At 43.1% G+C, this 19348-nt stretch overlaps 1 protein-coding gene across 2 annotated transcripts in view; it reads left to right on the top strand.

The window, feature by feature from the left end:
* Nucleotides 1–7: 7 nt before the first annotated feature.
* The window catches only part of MBD2 (methyl-CpG binding domain protein 2), a 41438-nt gene continuing 22097 nt past the window's right edge, over nucleotides 8–19348 (top strand). Inside the window, exons 1-2 of one of the 2 annotated variants that reach the window (XM_074856827.1) lie at nucleotides 8–935; nucleotides 13161–13320. In XM_074856827.1, the coding sequence (XP_074712928.1) occupies nucleotides 823–935; nucleotides 13161–13320 (273 nt within the window). In that variant the 5' untranslated portion in view covers nucleotides 8–822. The remainder of the gene's footprint in view (nucleotides 936–13160; nucleotides 13321–19348) is intronic. The other variant, XM_074856828.1, reaches the window with a different exon arrangement.

Genomic DNA, 19348 nt, shown 5'->3' with positions numbered 1-19348 from the left:
CGCCGGGGAGGGCCGGGGCCTCCACCGAGCCCGGCCCCGCCGCCCTGAGGGACCCCGCGGGCGACCTGGAGGAGGAGGAGGGACCCGGGGGACGCTGCGCTGTGGCGGCGGGGCCGCCGAGGAGCGGTGGCTCCGTTCCGGGAGCGCCCCGGGGAAGTTGTTGGGGGTCGGGGTGGTCGCGGTGCTAAAGCAGCGTCGTGCTGAGGGAAACGGCCCCGAGGCGGCGGGGGGGGGCGGCGGCATAGAGGAGACGAATAAACTGAACGCTGGGGGGGGAAGTCCAGGGAAATGTTTTATTCATGGCCGCGCCGGAGGAGAAATGGGTGAATTCAGGTTTACGGCAGTTAGCGCCCCCGTCCCTGCCCCTGCGGCTCCTCCAGCCCCCGCAGCCCCGGGCCCGTCCTCAGGCGCCCGGAGGTCCCGGCGATGGCCGCCCCGGCCCCGCCGCGGCCGCTCTGTCCCGCCTACGGCGCTCTCTATGGTCGGCGGGGTTGGCCGCTCTGGCCCCTCTAGGCCGCGCCGCGCCCCGCTCGCTGGGCCCCGCCGCCACCGGATTCCGGGGCTCGGCCGCGGAAGCGGGCGCCGGGGGAAAGGAGCTCCGCCGGTTGCGCGCGCAGCCCGCGCTCCTGGCGCCCAGCAGCGCGCCGCGGCCGCCATCGCCAGGGGGTCCCGGCCCCGGCCGTGTCCGGGAACAATAAAGCTCTTGTTGCGAGCGACGGGGGCTGGCAGCCGGGGGAGCCCCTTCCCCGCTCGTCCCACCTCCTCCTCCTCCTTCTCCTCCTCCTCCCCCGGCGCCGCCGCCTCGGGCCCTGCGCCCGGTGCATGGAGAAGCAGGGCAGGATGGACTGCCCCGCGCTGCCCCCGGGCTGGAAGAAGGAAGAGGTGATCCGCAAGTCGGGCCTCAGCGCCGGCAAGAGCGATGTCTACTACTTCAGGTACGTACCGGCGGGGCCGCCCGGCCCGGCACGCTCCGCTCCCCCGGCGGGACGGGGACGGCCCGGGTAGGGACCGACAGCGCTCCCCCCGCTCCCCCCCCCCCCGCCGCCACACACACACAGCCCGCGCCTTCCCCCGGCGCCGCCACCTGCTCCCCGGGCTCCCCCCGCTCGGGGGGTCGGGGCCGGTCGCGGTCCCCTCCTGTCAGGGGCGGCGGGGACTCCCGCTCGCCTCCCGCCGGCCGCCTGTCAGAGGGCCGGTGCCCTCCCGCCGCCCGCCTGGCAGGGAGGCTCCGCTCCGCTCCGCTCGCCGGCCGGGGGGCGGCTGAGGGGCTCCGGTGTGGGGATGGGGACGGTCCCCTCCCGCCATGGCTCCTGTCAGGGGGGTGAGGCCGGTCCCCCCCCGCCATGGCTCCTGTCAGGGGGGTGAGGCCGGTCCCCTCCCGCCATGGCTCCTGTCACGGGGGTGAGGCCGGTCCCCTCCCGCCATGGCTCCTGTCAGGGGGGTGAGGCCGGTCCCCTCCCGCCATGGCTCCTGTCAGGGGGGTGAGGCCGGTCCCCTCCCGCCATGGCAGCCGTGCCCCCAGCTCCCGCTGTGGTGCTCCACGGTTCCTGGCCACAACCAGGCAACTTCCAGCCCAGGGCTGACTGCGGGGCTGATGACTGGGGGAGCCCACCGGGCTTGTAAGGAGCCCTTCAACCTGGTTTTCCTTTGGGAGAGGAGTGCTAGCGCTGCTGCACGCTGGCCTGTGACAGCCCTCCCAAGCCTAGCTTTTCAGCTCAGCCTAAAGAGAACATCCCCCTGCCTTTAAACTAAGACTTGCCATCATCCGTACCCAAGGTGTCCTACCAAAATAGAGCATTGGCAGGGGATGCACACCCCCCCCCCCCCCCAACTAAATTAATTAGGAAGCTTACCATTAGTAACAAGAGTTGAAATTTTAGCAAAGTTAAGAGCATGTGAAAATTGGAGAAGTCTTGCCACTGCTAAATGTTCTCGTTATTACTGCACGGGCTATAGTAAAACCAAGAGAAGCAACAGCAACCTAATTTTGTCTCACCCTCCCGCTTGCTTTCCGAAACTGAAAAGATAGTTCTTTTCTCAAGGCAGAAATGAAATAAATTCTGAAGTCTTGCTCTTAGGCCACGCTTCTGTAAGTCCAGCCTGCTGCACAGCAGAGGAAGCTGTCTTCTGCAAAGGCTTAACCTCTTCCCCACAGCACCTCTATTTATAGCTCCCTGCGCATCTGATGAACCACACCTGAAACCTCTCCCTGCCGTGGCCGTTTCCGAGCGGGCCTCGCGGGCTCCTTTTGTCGCAGCGAACGGACTCGGTCTTTCCGCTGCCCAGCCGGAGGAGCGCGAAGTCGCGCTCGCTCCCTCTCAGATCCCGGCTCATGGAAAAGTCCGTTTTTGTCAGCGCTGAATCATTTGACCCATCACATGTTGCTGCTAAAGAAAACGCAACGCCTGACAAAAGGATCGCTAGTTGTGGAGGAGGAACGGTCATTTTTCCTGAGCTTTTTGCGGGGAGCCGGTTGAAAACTTTATTTTAGACGAGTTCTGGTTTTGTCTTACCGCCTTTGTCTGACTTGCGCTCCCAACCGTATGCTAATATTGTGGCAGATGATTGGGTAGCATCTGGCATCGCTGTCTAGCTCTCTGCATCTGCCTTGCCTTTCTGCGGCGCTGCCTCGTGAAGCCTGTCTGAACGATTGCACCTACGGTCTGAATCCTGTTTTCTGGATGGGTCCTGGTTTTTCTGCAGATTGCTAAACTCAACTTTTCTGCGTAGGATTATTCTTTCCAGAATTAAATGCCAGACTTTTCTCAAGCCAGACAGTCACTGCTGGCTGTGTTGGAATATATTTAATGTAGAAGGCCCAAGTAACTTCAGCTGTTTGCTCAGAATGACCTCGTTTTAAAAACACTTGAGTTGAGCCACATGTAGGGGTGTCAGTGTTTTATGTATTACAGATCCTTAATTAAACTATGGAGACCTGGGGAAAATGCTGTAAGTTCTAGTATTTCCACGTTTTAGTTTTTGCTTTGCAAAGAATGATATGTAACTTCATTAAGTTCATTAAGGCACCTTAGTTAGCTGACTAAAAACCTGAGGTTTATGTTTTTATGATTTCTTAAGGCTAGAAAAAGCAAAACAAAGGGCTTGGACAAAGCTTCATTTACTGCGATGGTCTAAATAATAATAGTAATTACGAACAACTCTTGCAAGATTAATACATGTTGAAATCTACCTTATTTGCATTTTGAAACTTGCTCATTTCGGGGCTGCTTTATGGTATTTTAACATGTCACGCTTTAGGAAGATGTGAACCAGTTGCTCAGGTAAAGTAAACCACTTCCAGTAGTTTCTGGTAGGATGCCTTTGCCCCTCTTCACATACATCCGTGATTATCATAAAAAAGCTATTAAAAGGGGTGTGGTGGAAATACTTTACAAATACTGGACTAGATCAAGACACAGCTTTTGAGGTTCTGCGTAATGATCCGAGCCTTCACCCTTCAGATTCTGCCGCTGCTGTGGCCTAAAACCCTGTCGAGAAACTCTTGAACGCATTTTTTTTGTCGAAGATGCAAGACTGTAATCTGCTCATCGCTGCCTCTGAAATTCTGTCTTTTTAATGTGGGAAAGTGGTAGGAATAAATGTTTCAAATTTTAGGATGCCTTCCAGCATGGTTAGCAGTGATGCAGATCTTCTGCCAAACAACCGCAAAATTGAAACTAAAAACTTACCAGGCAACTCATCGCTTAGAGTTTGCTGATTTCACTACAGATTACAGGTTTGGAAAAATAAGTAGTCGTTTATGTCTGGAGAAATAACTTCTGTTCAGTAACAGGACTACTTCTGCACAACCAAAGTGAAACAAATAAAAAAATGTTTTTATGGCTGCAGGCAGGACTGGCGTAGGAAATTTATCCTTTTTTTTTTTTTTCCTTCTTTTCATTCTGTTATAGCTATGAGGCAGATTTCAGCACTGCTATATTTAAAACAAATGAAAATCTGTTTTGATCCAGTAAGTAGAGCAGGCCAACAGCATTCAAAAGAGATATGTCACTGTAGTTCTGTTAGCAAAAAAAAAAAAAAAAAAAAAAAGAGTGTTAATAAATGCTACATTGTTAAAATATGTCGCTGAGTACTAAGTGGGTTTGGGTTTGTGTGCCTTACACAGACTAGTATTCCCCAAAAGCCTGCACAGGCAGGACTTGGCATGACCTCTTGGAGAGTAATACCACGCTTTTTTGGCAACTTTAGGACAACGCCGTTGCATTTTAAGTTTGTACGTCTTTGGAATAATTTGCTTAAACTTCCAGTTGCTTAATTTTATCCAAGCAGTCCGAAGAAATAGATTTCCACGTGTGTTTTGGTTTGAGGATCCTGGGCTTGTGCAGGTGACACCAGAGGCCTAATCCTTGTTAATGGTGATGGAGAAAAATCTTAATTCTTCAGGAGCTGAGTTTGAGGGAGGAGCGAGTGACTATATTTAATAATACAAACTTATTCGATCTGGGGAATAGTGCGTTAAAAAAATCACCCTACTGAATGTAGGACAAATGCAAAACCAGCGCAGCGTTCTGGGACTAAATGCTGGGTTTAGACTTGAATCCACACATCAGGTGTCTTCCTGGCAGGTCGGCTGTGAGACGGGGCCGCGCCGGTGGCTCGAGCGCGTGTCGTAGCGCGTACGGCTGCTCTGGCGCGAGAGCGGGGAATATCCACAGCCACAGGGATGCGGATTTAAGGCAAGAAGAAGATTACGAGGCAAAATGGTGTTGTGTGAATCAGAGATACGTAGCAACCTCCAGGAATATACGTCATCTTTTCGAGTTTAAAGCAGGTCGGAATTCTCCTAGTGACCATCTTGTCCATAGTATAAAGCGAGCGCTCGGCTTACAGCAAAAGCGAGCTGAAAGGCAGTTTTTGTTGATCCTCGAGAATAAGAAGTCCTCTTTGGGAACAGCTTGTCTCTCTTTGTAGCAAAATCCTTTATAATGTCCTCCCTGTATCTGCAGAGTGATAATCTGAGAGTATTCTTTCCCTTTGTCTACAGACAGGATATTACATTTAAGGCCATACATCTGATTTTTCTTTTAAATCACGCTGCCGTGCTTGTACGAACCATATTTCCAATTTGTCATAACTGTTGTTATCTTAACTGTAATCAAAGTTCTCTGAGAAGCTGTACCTACACCAAGAGCATTTTTCAGTGACTCTCCTATTTGTGCAAGGCCTAATACTGTAGTAAATTGCCATATTTATTTATTTTTTTAAAGTATTATTTATTCAGTGTACTATGAGGTAGGGGGTGCTGCTGGCCTGCCAAAAGGCTCAGTCGTGCTTCCAAAATCCTGCAAAAGTCTGAGTGAAGTGGGAACTTTGAACATGGGTATCTCAGTTTCTGTTTTCTTTACCCCTTCTCTTTGGTGGTAAAATCCCTTTAGTGTATATAACCCCCTAGAGCGTTTACCTGTTGAAAAATGTTTCTTAAACTCTGGCGTGAAATTACTTCTTTCACAGCAGCAGCAAGTTAATATGCTGGTTTGATGCATTTGTTCTTCGTGGGAAAAAAAACAAGCGAGAACTTCTCTACTCTTTTCCTAGTCATGATTAAAAAAGCCAAGTACTTAGCTCCGCTTGCAGTGGATTCTAATAGACTGTTAAGTTTAACTACAAAAGCTTTTCCAGTATAGGTGTACCCATGGGGCAAACAGACATCCCTTTGAAGTTTGTTTTGTGGTTTGACAGTAAGATAAACACCAGAGAGTTTCCAGTGACAGTAGGACTGGTTTAATTTTTTTTTGCCTTTTTCTTTCTTTTTTATTTTTTTTTTAGGGAGACCTTTATCTTTGCCTTTAAAAGCGAGCAAGTCATGACTTCCTGAGTGATGCTCAATTATACACAGGCTTTTTTTTTTTTTTTTTATTTCCAAAGGTAATTAGAGCATAGAACAAGTCCTAATAGTGAGGTCTAAATTTTGAGAATGTACTTCACCTTCCGTGCAAGAAAAAAAATTGCCTTTAGCGACTTGCTAATTTCTTAGTGCTGCCCCTATTGTATCTTTTTTTCCACGATGCCCCCACTTAGGGGCTGGCCTTCATCGAGGAGAATTTTCAGTTGCCATCTTGTTCTTCTCCCCTCTTCTGGAAGTCTGCATCTTTTCTCCGTCACTGCTCATATCTGCACTGCTTTTTTAAACTGAAATGAAAACCAACACAAGGCCAATGATAATAACAAACAAGTTAGCTCAAGTTTTCTTGAGTAGGCTTTCTCTTGATCATCTTTAGGTTTTAGTTTGAATATTTTGGCTGCCTTTTGTTTTGCCTGTTGGAAGGAGAATGTAAAAAAAAAAAAAGTCGAAGTGGAACGGGCAGTATTTTGTATTTCCATGGCTCAGTTACTCATGTTGATCTCTGAAAATGCAATTTCCCCTACTTAAGTTTGGGGCAGCGTCGGGAATGCTGGTTGGACCATGCTGCCTAATAGGCTCTTAGTATGTAAAATAAATTTATTTTCTTTATAGGGTGAATTAATCCCTGTACTGAGTGATAATAATGATTATTACTAAGTCATAGTGGTAACTCTGACTTCATTTTATGAGGGCACGATGAATCAGTCTTCTGTCCCAGCAGAGGAGCTCATCGGGTTGTTTAGGAAGCAGAAATAGATTCTGATAAATTAGTTCAAAATATTTCCATAAATAGAAGATTAAATAACAATCTAGAAATGAACCCTTTACAGTTTAGTGGTGTCAGTTGCTGTTGGTGATTTAGTGTGATGGGATAAACTATACATCCTATTGTGTCAAAAATATATTTTTGTCGCAAGCGAAATGAGATAATGCTGAAGGCATGAAAATGTACGATGTTACGCCATTCATGTAGTGACTTTACCGAATCTTTGAATGTCTTGGATTGTATGTTTGAGTATTTGCAAACAAATCTTTGAGGAAAAAGATCTCCAAACAATTGCAGAGCAGTTTTGATATCCTGGTAGAACAAATCTGTCGCCCTTAGAGGTCAGCTATGTAGGAGGCTTTAGTCAGCAGCTGTCCAATATTAGGTTCCCTTGAACGTAAGATCAAACAACTAATTTTATTGTGGGATTTCTGTGGTCTTATTTACTATGACACTGTGAAATGCTCGGATATATTTTCAATCTCCTTACTCTCCTGGGCTTCATTCCCAACCTGTGGAAGGGAGCGATTGGTAGAAATACCTCTACCTTGCTCCACCTCTGTTAGGTAGCCAAATTAAGTTTGTTTTTCATCTGAATTGCCTTTTCAAAAGTGTTTGGCGTTTTTCTGCCTCTCCGTTGGTGTGTGGCTGTTGGGCACAGCTCTAGGTCAGCCCACAGCCTGCCAGACGGGATCCTGAGGAAACAGGAACCGTGCAACCATCGGCCACCTTGGGCTGGGTGCCTGATTTGTTTAGACTGACCCTGCAGTGCTGTAGTAGAGGGTGTAAATACTAAATTAGGGGTGTGAATTGTACTTTTAATAGCCATGAAACCACACCATCTCTTTCTTTGGTTTCGTAGCATTTTAGCCACTGCTGCAAAACCGTGAAGCTTTGAAAAGCAAGACCTTTGAAACTCGGAGAAGACAGAGTCTTCTCCCCGTTATCATCTGCAGTTGAAGCATCTAGCTTGTGTTTCCTCCATTTTCCTCCAAAATCTGTTTGATGGGGAGGACCAGCAAACAAAAGCTCAAAATAAAAAAAAAAAATAAAAAAAAATAAAGGCTGTTTGCCAAAATTTTTTTGAAAGCAACCAAACCCAGAAATGTCTGCCAGCAAGATTATTGTTTTAATAAGCCACGTTACTATCTCGTCTGTAAACCTGCTGCACGTTTTGAACTGGGGAAGGGGGCCAGAGTAGGTTTTGCTGTACGATAAAATTCAAGGTAACTTCCTTGTACGTTAATTAGCTGGCTCTACCGCTTCACAGGAAACATCTGAAAAGTGTCTTCATTAATAAAGTTCCTTGCAAGCTCATTATATAACATAATCACCTTCAGCCCACTAAGAACTTCAATTTGTATAGTATGTGAATCTGCACAAGCGTATAGCTGGAGGTGAAGGGTTGTGTTCTTCATTTAATCTTGTATAAAGTGATTTCAGCCTTGATAATGTCACTGAAATAATAGTTTTCAGATGTTGTTGCACGTCACCTCTTTTGAGGTGTGCTGGTTTTTGTTAATTGGTTATGTTGAAAAACGTTGTAGGGTGTTTAATTTGACGGGATAAAGTTTAAGTGCTGATACGCACGTCAACTGTGGTAGAACTAAGTCTCTCAGGTGCACTGAATATTTGGAAAATCTAATTGAAGTGAACAAATTTTTTTAAAAAGCTATAGAAAGTTAACTGTCTTTAGGTAAGGCTAAATATTTGTAAATATTCTGTTAATGCTTATAAAAATAACAGTTTTACAGCGATGTATCGTTGAAGATCTACGTGGAGATACTCCCGTGTAATCCCACGTTGATCCTGCAATTCTAAATTGTCTCAGTGTTGGGTCACGCTGCAGTTCAGTCAGACCAGAGGCTCCGCTGTGTCACAGCCCGCTGAAAGAACGCTTTCACTCGCTTCTTGTCGCATGAAAGAAGTCAGTGTCAAATTAATGAATGTGCAGAACATGTGAATGAGGGCAAATTTTACTGGTTTCTCCCATATCTGCGTGATGTTTCCCTAAAATAACGTGGTGGTCCATGCTCTGACTCTTGTAGCGGTTGAAATTTTAGAGCGTGTCAACTCAGCGCGACGTGGTTTAAAAATCTGACTTCGAAGTCTGAGCTTTCTTCAACATCCCTTTCAGTTTGACTCCTGATAGTTCTGGAGTATCATCCAGAGTGCCTTCTCAGAGAGAAGAAAGCTTCATACCTCTCCTTCTGCCTTTCTTTCCTACTCAAAACTAGGTTTGAACTTAAACTTGGTAGGTTTGAACTTAAACTTGGTTTTAACGCTTTTAGAAAAAAAAAAAAAAAAGAACATACTGGTTCTTAGTTTGAACCAAGATGTGTCAGCAGAAGGCTTTTATGTAGACATACTGGTTAAATAGGTTGTATAACCTCACTCTTTTCCATTAGTGCACGCTAATTATTTAATAGATGTTCAAATAAAGCCTCTGCAAAAAGGTCTTTTATTTGACTTTTACCTCATGGAGCTTTCTCTGCAGGTACGAGAAAGCTTTGCAGCAGGAGCAGGTTAGAAATTGGAAATAATCTGGGAATGATTCAGAAATTAAGGCATGACTTTAGTGGTTTGACACTTTCAGAGTAGAAAATGGAAACAGCTACAGGCCTGGTAGTCAGAAAATGAATCTGTGTGAAAACTAATACAGGTGGGGTGGAAATAAAGGTTTGAGTTTATTCAAAATCCTTCCAGCATCATGTATCCCTCATAGAACAGGAGGAAGGTCTGATGTATGAAATTGTAAGCCAAAATGTCTTGCTAACATTTTTTTTTTGTCTTGCTAAACATTTTTTTTTACTGAGAATGATGAGTCTGGACAGTAGTAGAAAAAATTGCAGCCTTGAGGCTGAGTGGAAGGCCAGTGGGAATTTTGAGGTTGAACCAGAGGCTTACAGAGCATCTACCTTCTCCAGTATTTTGTCATCGTATGAACTTGTTGAAACTCTGAAATGAAGAACAATTATGGATAGGGGCTTGTGTGGAAAATGGAAGCAAATGAAATCTAGTTTCCTAGCAGAATTCACTAGATTGTAGAGTTTGGGCCAAAATAAGTGTTCTGAAGTAAGCGGAAGGAATGCTGCTCAGTCTGTTGGACCTCAGTGAGCTTCACTTCCAGTTGTGTGTCGTTAGATTGCGTTGACGCTGGAGAATGGGAAATACTACTGGTTTTGTAAAATGATTGAGATGTGGAGATTTTGTAAAATGATTAAGAGGAGACAATAGCAAGTTATGATAAAACAAGGGCTTCTTGGCAGTTGTAACTTCCTAATGGAGTAGCATGGACGATGGTCTTGGCACCGATCTGGTATTAATATCTGTTAACTTGGATGCACAAGTGTTGTGTGCTCCGTACGTATTGTGAGCAAGTTTCATCAGAACAAGTGAGAATCAGAAAATAATCCGGAGAAATCGAATGACTTTGAAGCTAAGGGCATGATTATGCTGAAAATAATAAGGAATAGACAGCTATGCACTTAAGGACCAAGAAAACCAATTTTTTTTTTTTTGTTTTTATGAGAGAGGGCAGACGGTGGTCCATCACGTGGAAGGGAAAGATGCCCTGACAATGTGAATATAGTGGGAGTAGGATGATGAGAACGAGTGGTGGAATAAGGGAAATGTCCAAAAAGTGCAGAATAAGTACTTGACTGAAGTGGCAACCAAAGCTAAGGCGGACGGATTCCTCCCCGCCTGCCTTTTTTGGTTGCTCTTGGCATGTCAGGTCAAGGACAGATAGAGCGAGTCTATCGTCCTTCACGCCAATGTGGGACAGTGTGGAAGCAAAAACCATGGGACAGAATGCCAAACGCTTTTTAGTAAAAAAAAAAAAAAGCCTATTTTCAGTTGCTGCTTCTTTGTTTTGGATTCTTTTTTAGCGTCTATATTTTTAAATTTTCCAATCTCGGCACAAAAATGCAGTTCTTAACACTGAAATTAAGGCGAAACTCAATATTTTGCTAATGGACTGCAGGCTGTCCCTGCTAAGAGTTTCACCGTTAGCTTACATGGTAGATTTTGTGCTGTGGATTTAATACCTTTAATCCCAGCCCTACCGATGATCCACGCAGATGGAATATTGGATCATATGCTTTGGTTTGCTTTTGGATTACCGAACAAAACAAACAAACAAGACCTCCAAAATATTAGTTGTGTACATAATAGAATTTAAGACTGTTGGATGCGTTTATAAAGTTTGCTTTTACTTGTGGAATCTGGTTTTGGAGTTCTACAGGAGGGATTTTTAGCGAAGCTAAGCTGATAACTGCTCGCTGCTGGAATTTTGGATTCTTTTGAGGTGTACATGAAGCATTTCTCTCCAAGGAACCTGAAGAGGAGAGCTAGTAAAAAGAGTCCTGTCTTGATGACCCAGCCTGTTAGTTTCTTACAAAACTATAGGAGGTGGTGATATGGGAAAAAATGAAAAATAGCACGTTTCATTTTTGATACCAAAATTAGGATATAATAGAAGAAGCTGTAGGATGTCAAATTTCTACATCTGTTTAGCAGTTACTTCACTATGGGCTAACATGACCGAGTGTATACAGGTTTGAATTAGAAAAAAGGTGTCTGGAACAGAGAATATTGACACCAACTTCAGGCTTGGCTTATTGTTTCCTCCTTTTCCTTCAGTGTTTTATGTTCCTCAGGGCAGCTGGGAAAGCAATTCATAACAGGGGGCTTTATTCAGTAAATTCAGCCCTTCCAGTCTGTTAGGAAACGGACATTTAGCTAGGCAGCCAGCAATTCTTGCCAAGGTTTTATCCTGAATTTTTCTTATAGATGCCTGAATAGGAATGAAAGACAATGGGTCAGATTATTTTAATAGCAAACTTACTTGCCCCAGAGGAGACTCGCTCTGTCTCTGACCTTCAGCGCAGAATTTTTCCTCCTGTTAACAAGCCAGGGTGTTAATCTCCACTATCTAAAATAAAACTGGTGGTGTGTTTAGTTTGGCTTATAGCTTAGCTTCAATTCTTGGTTTATGAGAAGTAGAAAAGAGCTTTGTGGTGGGGTGTATGTATGTGTGGTGTTTTTTTTTTTTTTTTCCCCTCCCACACCCATCCTTGAGGAGGTTAGCTTCAGATTGTGATCTTTTTAAAGTCTATTTCTCCCACCCTTTACCTCTTGTTAATTATGTCTTTCCATATTTCTGGATTCATTTAAATGACTTTGAAAAAGGTTTGGCTTAATTAACTATTTTTCCCAGAATTCAATACATACTCTTCTGTGGGGAAGTTCTTGCCTCAAGGTGTTTTTAAGTTGTTTTTTTTTTTTAAAAAAAAAAAGAAAAAACACTTTGGAAAAGTGAAGAAGACAAAAATCTTCAGCAGTTTTCTGCAGAAAGGAAGTGGCGTGGAAAATTCTGAGTTCAGTTAACCATTTGGGTTTCAGAAGTCGGGAGGATTTTCACACTCGGCTTGTTTCATTGGGTAGAAATTTGCATTAGACCAAGGGACTGTTGGCTTCACATGACGGGTTTTTAGCCATTTTCACAGCTGTCTATACTGAGAGGCTTATCACAAACTGCTCTTGAGGTCTGAGTTTTACACAGCAGTTCTTGATACTTGATTTTCTGCCGAGTTTTTAAGTCCAGGGGCAGCACCGTTGTCCCTTACAGTAGCTTCTTGTCACTGAGGCGCTTATTAGTGATGATTTGCACGCAGGGCACGCAGCCTAGTTAGTAAGTCGACAGGAATGCCCAGTGAGGTCTGAAAAAATGCTGGATTAAATGTGTATTTAGGGCAGAGAGGGCACTGGAAAGGTCTGTGATGTAGAGATTGGTAGACATACTGCTTCCCTAGGAAAACTGGAAATCGGGTATTTGCTGATGTTACTCAAAAATATCAGCTGGGACTTTGGGGTAATAATAATTCCAGATGAAGGCGATTTAAATAACTTCCCTACGACTGATTTCATTTGTTGTGGTGGGGTCTATATACGCGATCACAGCTTTGGACCTGTTTCATATTCCGCATCATCTCGCTTGCTGCTTGCTTGCTTGTGGCTCAGTGACTTACCTGGCTTTGCTCACCAAGTCTTAGCCACCGAATGGCAAAGAGACGGCGTGTCACCTCCACTCCGAGCTCTGCGCATCACTTAAAACCTTGCCACTCCATAGCGGAGACGGGTTGCTGTTGAGGCTTAGGCTGGCCTTAGCTGGCAATCAGTTTAAACCGAGCGTACGGTCTTTACATTTGCCCAGAGAGGGTCCCGCGCTTGGCCACCAGCCTGATGTTTCTAGTTCTTAGACTGGAGTTGGGTTTAGCTGTACTGGTAACCCAGCTTCCCAAGGCTCAGCGTAGAGTCCAACGGCCTGAAATTAAATCCTGTGCAAAGGCTGGGCGCGGAACTGCAGAGGTTGGGCAGGTACGCCATCACTAACCAATGAACGTGCCACATGGAATAAAGATAATGGAAACTTTTTAGCTATTTAACAAGGTATAAAACCTGTTATAAGAAGACAAGGTTGTATCCTCTTGTACAACAAAACATACTAAAGTGTTTTCTTCTTTTTAGTCCAAGTGGTAAGAAGTTCAGAAGCAAGCCTCAGTTGGCAAGATACCTGGGAAACACTGTTGATCTCAGCAGTTTTGACTTCAGAACGGGAAAGATGATGCCCAGTAAATTGCAGAAGAACAAACAGAGACTAAGGAATGATTCTCTCAATCAAAATAAGGTTTGTTAGTAAATACTGTGTTTAAGGATATCCTAAGAATTTCCTTTCCTGTAGTTCATTTAGCAATTTCGTTTCTGCTTAAAGCAGTCCGCTTCTAGGATGTACATGTATGTTTAATTTTTAGTAGTGGTAGAGACGTAAATTTATAAATAGAAGGAATACTCTGCTACTACCAAGAAAATATCAAGGTGAGGTTAAGTATAAATCAGAAGTTTGAGTAACTCAGGAGTTGGCTTGGGACTAAAAACCTCAGTGCTAGTCATCTACCTGAATGATATTCTTCTCAATGGGAAAAATTAGGACTGTTGACTCCGAGAGATTCTCCTGTGCGAGGCTTCAAATTGCTATGTTCATCTTCCTGTTCTGAGATGAAATAGTTCACGTTTTTAATGGGTGCGATACGTGCCAGGAAGCTTGTTTTCTGAGGCAAATGTATTTATCTGTACAAATCTGGATGTCTGGGTACAGCTGGGTAGCTTAACAAGGCCAGGTGTTTTTCTGGTTTAAGATTCCATTCTCAATTGATCTGATTGTGCTCTTGCTGTCTGTTTCTTTTTGAACAACAGTGTATCCTTTTGAATACTGAAGAAATTGTGCATAGTAGATTAAAAATAAAAGGCTGAAGCATACAGAAGTGAAATAACTGATGTAGCACATAGGGACGTGACAAGTAAATTCAGCTGACTCACAGAGAATATGTTCCTGGGCAAACTTTAGAAACCTCATACAACGGTTTGAAAGAATTTCTGTAACAACCTGCAATGTTATCTTTTTAAGTATTTTATTCTTCAGGATTCCATCACTTAAAGTAGTGTGTGAAAATACCTAACAAGTTGTAGTGATGTCTTGTGCACTGATGTTTTTTGTCATCTGCCGGTCGTAATGCGTGAACCTCACATTTCATGCTGATTTCTTTTTCTTTAAAGCATGTGTTCAAATTTATTTAATATTTTCTTCCCACAGACATGAGGCTTTCGAATAATACCACACTTCGGGGTAGTCCAAGGAAAGGTTTTCAGTAGGCTTTTTGCATGAACAGAAATTACAACATTTGGGATAATATAAATTCAGATGAGTGCTCACTTTGCATTCCTGTGATCTTAAATTACTTGAATGTTGCTCACAGTAGCTCTGTTAAATACAAGATTAGAAAAAAAAGCTTTTTTTTTTTCTTTTTAGGTAAATAACATTTATTATTTCACAGTGACTGAATCTGTAACTCCTGAGCTTTTGAGAATTTCTGTAGTATTCCTGTGACAGTTAAAAATGAGATCTCTTATTCCTGAAGTTTATGTTTTCTTCCACAGCCACTGGAAGAGGTTGGTTGTGGTTGTCTTCTAGTCCTTGCAGCTGTGCTGCTGGGGGGGGCTCTAAGAGACAGACTTGCGTAGGCAAGTTTGTGTATAAACTTGCTCACATTTTATGGGCTGTTTGTTTTTGTACAAACAATTTACCGCAAATGTTTCTAAATTCTTTGGCTCCCCTTCTGTTTCAAGAAGAAATATCAAAATACACTTGAGTCTTCTTTCGGGGACGTGTCTAGGCAGTTAGGTTTATGCAGCTGGTGGATGGAAATGCTGGCTTGCCTTGCTTCTAACTTTTGAGATTCTCAGCGTTAGCAGATGAGGCCTCAATGTCAGCGTTGACATGCTGATGCCACCTGGCTTAAAATGGAACTGTGCTACCGAATGCCCTCCATTTTGTGACGTTCGTGTGCAACGGTGGAAATGACACGGAAATATTCTTCTAGCAAAATACTTCTCTCCAATCTTAGCCTTGTGCATTCGTACTGCCCTTTCAGTATTGGCAATAAAAACATATATTTGATAGGTTTGTTTACGGTGGAGCCACAGGAGGAGTTTTACTTCAACCTCTACTCACCTTGCCATTGTTTTTTGCGTCCCCGTTTTTCCATTTCACTTGCAAATTAAGTTACTTTATTTATTTGAAGTGCTTTTAAAGAGACAATGAAATAAGGAATAAATTGAATATGAATCCGGTAGATACAGCATACTGCTGTGCTTATAAAATATGCTTATCAATTCTTTATTTTGTAAAGAAAACATAAAAGAGAGTACTGGATAAACATGCTGTCTGGTTATACGTGACTTCTTAGGTTAAAGGATTTGAAAGGCCTGGAAGTACATTGCTGAGTTTTTAAAAACATTTTTACAGCCAGGGCACATCGATGCTTCTGGAAATACACGTCTTTGGAAAGATAATGGGCTGAAATTCTTTTGGAAACCATTGTTGGAGCATACAATACTCGTAATGATTAAAACCAAGCAGGGAACATTGATATTTCTGCTAGCTGATCCATTGCTGTAGTTCCCAGAGTAGGAAGAGATGTTGTTTTGTGATAGCGGTCGAGCAGTGTGAAAGCCCCCACTACGTCTGTGTTTCTGAAGGCTGAAGTTTTGTAGGAGTGCCTAAAACTGAATATTGTGAGCTTAATTGCCATCTAAAATGAAGTAATCTGGGTCTGACCATTTGAAACACATAGATAGTGTCTTCTATCTGGAAAGCTCAGAAGAGCTTTCTTCAGGAGAGGTGTTGGTTGTAGGGATCTTTGTTACTTATTTCTATTAGGATGTACTGGAAGCTCTTCCTTTCTCATGAATAAATCTTAGGTACGGCTGGCTTACGATTTGTTGTGAAAAAAGAATTTCTCTGAATATCAGTCGCTTCCCGGTAAGGCGTGATAATTTTTTTCCCCCGTACATCCGAAGATCTGCGGGTGCTGGAGATGGGTGAGCTTAGCAAGTTTCTGTACTAAAGAATTTATTTCTGTTGTTCAGAACTCAATGCCACAAATGAGAGACTGTTTGTTTAGGATGAGATCAGAAAGCCCAGATGTGACTGTGATTAGAAAGGAAATAAAGCAGGAAAGTAATAAGATTATAATTACAGTACTTAGGAATTGATCTGTTCTTAGTTTAAACAGTTTATCCTAATGACCGTTTCCTAGTGTGTAGCCTTGATAAAAGGGATGTGAGGCATCTAGCCCTTGAACCTGTATTTCCTGCACAGTTTATAATTCATCAGGGTTTCGCTTTAATTCTGGGACCCGTATCATTAATGCAGCTGAATTTCCTTAATTTCTCACACTGCCTGAAGAAATCTCCCTTTTTCTTTTTCTAAGTTTAACGGATTTATTTTTTAACTTCTCTGTAAGTCGCGCTACAGGCCAAAAGGAACCTGTAAATATTTTTCATGAACTTGAAACGAAGACCTTTGCTCTAGAAATATTTGCTAAACCGGATTTATCCCCCATATGGCAGATGGCTCTGTAATATTGTTGAGTTTGTCAGTTTTAATAGCTATTTTACCACTAATACTGATGCTACTGCACAGAATGCCCTGGGGGCATGGACTTCAAAGCATCAAATACGACTTTGAACTTGATGTCACAAGATCAGGGAATGCGAAGCTTGTAGGATAGGCAAGGTCTATCGAGGTTCTGGTGTGAATTCAGTTACGGGGTGTGAGGAAAGTTCATTGTCAAAACGCTTTGTGCAAATTTAAATACATGCAATTACTGTCTAGCTCTGCTTGGTGATTCTGGGCTCATCAGAGTTGCTTTAATTATATATGAAAATATATATTATAGATGAAAAAGTCTAACATTAGACTTACTATTGTCATCGTCAGCGGGGAAAAAAGAAACAGAGCCCATAAGCAGTATTCACCATGCAAAGCACGTGTTAAAAGCAGTGACCAAAGTATCTGAAAGTATTTTTCTAGTGGTCTGGGACTACCTGGGTGAAACATTAGAAGACTACTTCCTAGATTTCTTTAGAAGCATAAATTCTCACTTTTGCTTTTATATAAAAAGGTCTTCTAACTTCCGAGCTAATTGAATGGTAATTTCTCGGGTTGGTTAAAACTATTAAGTGTGAACAGGTAGAAGTGCTCGTGCTCTGTTGCCGTTTCCTCTGGCCGTGGAGACCTTGGTCCCAGTTCAAGAAGAATCAAGAACGTGTTAGGGACGGAGCGGAAGGTGGAGACGGCTGAAGAGACGCTGCTTTTCCCATTTGGGAGCAATAACGCCGCAGGACGTGGAGAGCGGGTAGTTTCTGGCTGTAAGGTTATAAACTAGAAATGATAGGTGCCTGAGTTTCTGAGCAAAACCTCCATTAGAATTTGGGGTTTTAGCCTTATTTTAATGAGTTAACTGCGTTACCTGGAAATTATGAAGAAAGGGGACCTATAAAATAACAAGGTATATTTAAGGGAGTGGTAAGAATAGAGACCCAGGGTCAGAATTGTTTCCACTGAAAATAAGAGGTTTTTAGAACTCTTTCAGAATTCACCTGTATGTTCTAGTGTCTTTATTCTGTTGGGCTGGAAAACTCTTTTGGCTCCTCTGAGCAAATCAGTATTAAGCAAGGATTCCCCAAACTTACAAATGAGTGTATGAATTGAGTCGTCCTGCTGAATGGCTAAGGATATGCAGAGGACTCTGGATAAATCACCTTCCTCACCATCTGCAGAAAAAATTGAGGCCTGAAATTTTAAAACTATCCCTTCATTTAGGTTATGTTGAGATGCCTGGATAAATGTGAAGCATTAGTTTGTTGCTCCTTCCTATCAATTACATTCCTTAGAATCGTGTGGGGAAATTCCTTTTTTTTTTTTTTTTTTTTTTTCCCCAGAAAGGAGCTAATAGCACTTTGTCATCCTGAAGAGGCTATAGAAAGCGGCTCCTCCCTTCCCTCTCCCTGCACCCAACAGATGAATCAAATCGTTGGATAGCAGCAGCCAAGAACCATTGTAGTGTGTAAGGATGTATTTTGGGATTAAGTGGCTTGCCTGCCGAATGCTCTTCATAATGAAAATTGCTTTCTGTGGAGTGCAGAGATGATATTCTCTTTATTGCTGGTTTCTAGATTATGCGCTGCACACATATCAGAAGAATGACTCCACGTTCCCCTTCTCATCAGCCACCTACGTTGCAATAAGAGAAGCACTAAAATACAGGACATTCGGCTGGTGGAGGAACTGCCCTGTCAGATTGCTCTGGCAAAGCTCTGGATTTGTACTTTTTAAAATAAGAATTTAATCCGAGACACATGCAGTGAAGAGAACGCTTATTGCTTAATAAGCCTAAGCCTCTCACCATACTTTTAATTTCATTTTTATACTGATCATTGCAGACTAAAGTATTCTAACTTTCATCTGAAATTCCAGAGCGTTCAGTTTAGGAATGAATGATTTTCAAACAAGCTTGTGCTTTTGGTTCTTGACATAGCCTCTTTTATGAAGTCAACTTTTGTAATCTATATATGGAGGATTTGAAGGTTGGGATTTAACTTCCACTTCTAAACCCAAGAGATTGCTTTTTCTCACAAAATTAGGAGTCAATGTAAATCTTAGTGAAAAACTCTTCTAGCATGGTCCTTGGGTGAAGTCTAAAATTGATGTTCATTGGGTAACTTTTGAGCTACGATCTCACAGCCAGTTATAAAACTCCTGAGATATGAAATATTACGTAATAACTCATTTTTCTTCCTTTTGAATGAGTAGCAGTAAATGTTTAAAAAGCAAAAGCTTCACCATTTTTCTCTGTCAGAAACTGGATATGGCTGTTTAAATGTTTTGAAGTGCTTAGAACTCCTGCAAAATAGTGAATTTTGCTTTCTGATACACGTTCACTGGGAAAATGTGTATCATGGGATATTTATTTTCAGTGTCTCTCTTGTGTCAATATAATGACATGTCTTCTCAGTCACACCCTTGTATCCTTGGGAAAAAAGAAAGGAATTATCTTAGTTGTTAAGGAAAATATTGGACAAAACGCAGGAGCAGAAAAGCCTGAAATGATGTGTTCAGGCTTTGGAGGAAATGGCATTACAAATAAAAAAGCTGTAAGGTGCTGTTCTGGTGGCACAGCACTGTGAACTGGCCGTCTGCTTTTGGGTAGAGATTTAGAAAATCTGGGATGGTGTGTTAGTGATGATCTGTCTTTTTCTTTCTTCATCAGTCTTGGGGGATACAGGAGAATTCTGTTCCCCCACCCTGAATACTC

This window comes from Strix uralensis, chromosome Z, assembly GCF_047716275.1.
Source record: "Strix uralensis isolate ZFMK-TIS-50842 chromosome Z, bStrUra1, whole genome shotgun sequence".
Classification (NCBI taxonomy): Eukaryota; Metazoa; Chordata; class Aves; order Strigiformes; family Strigidae; genus Strix; species Strix uralensis.
Note: the sequence above shows the minus strand (reverse complement) of the source record. Positions and strands in the feature narration are given on the sequence as shown.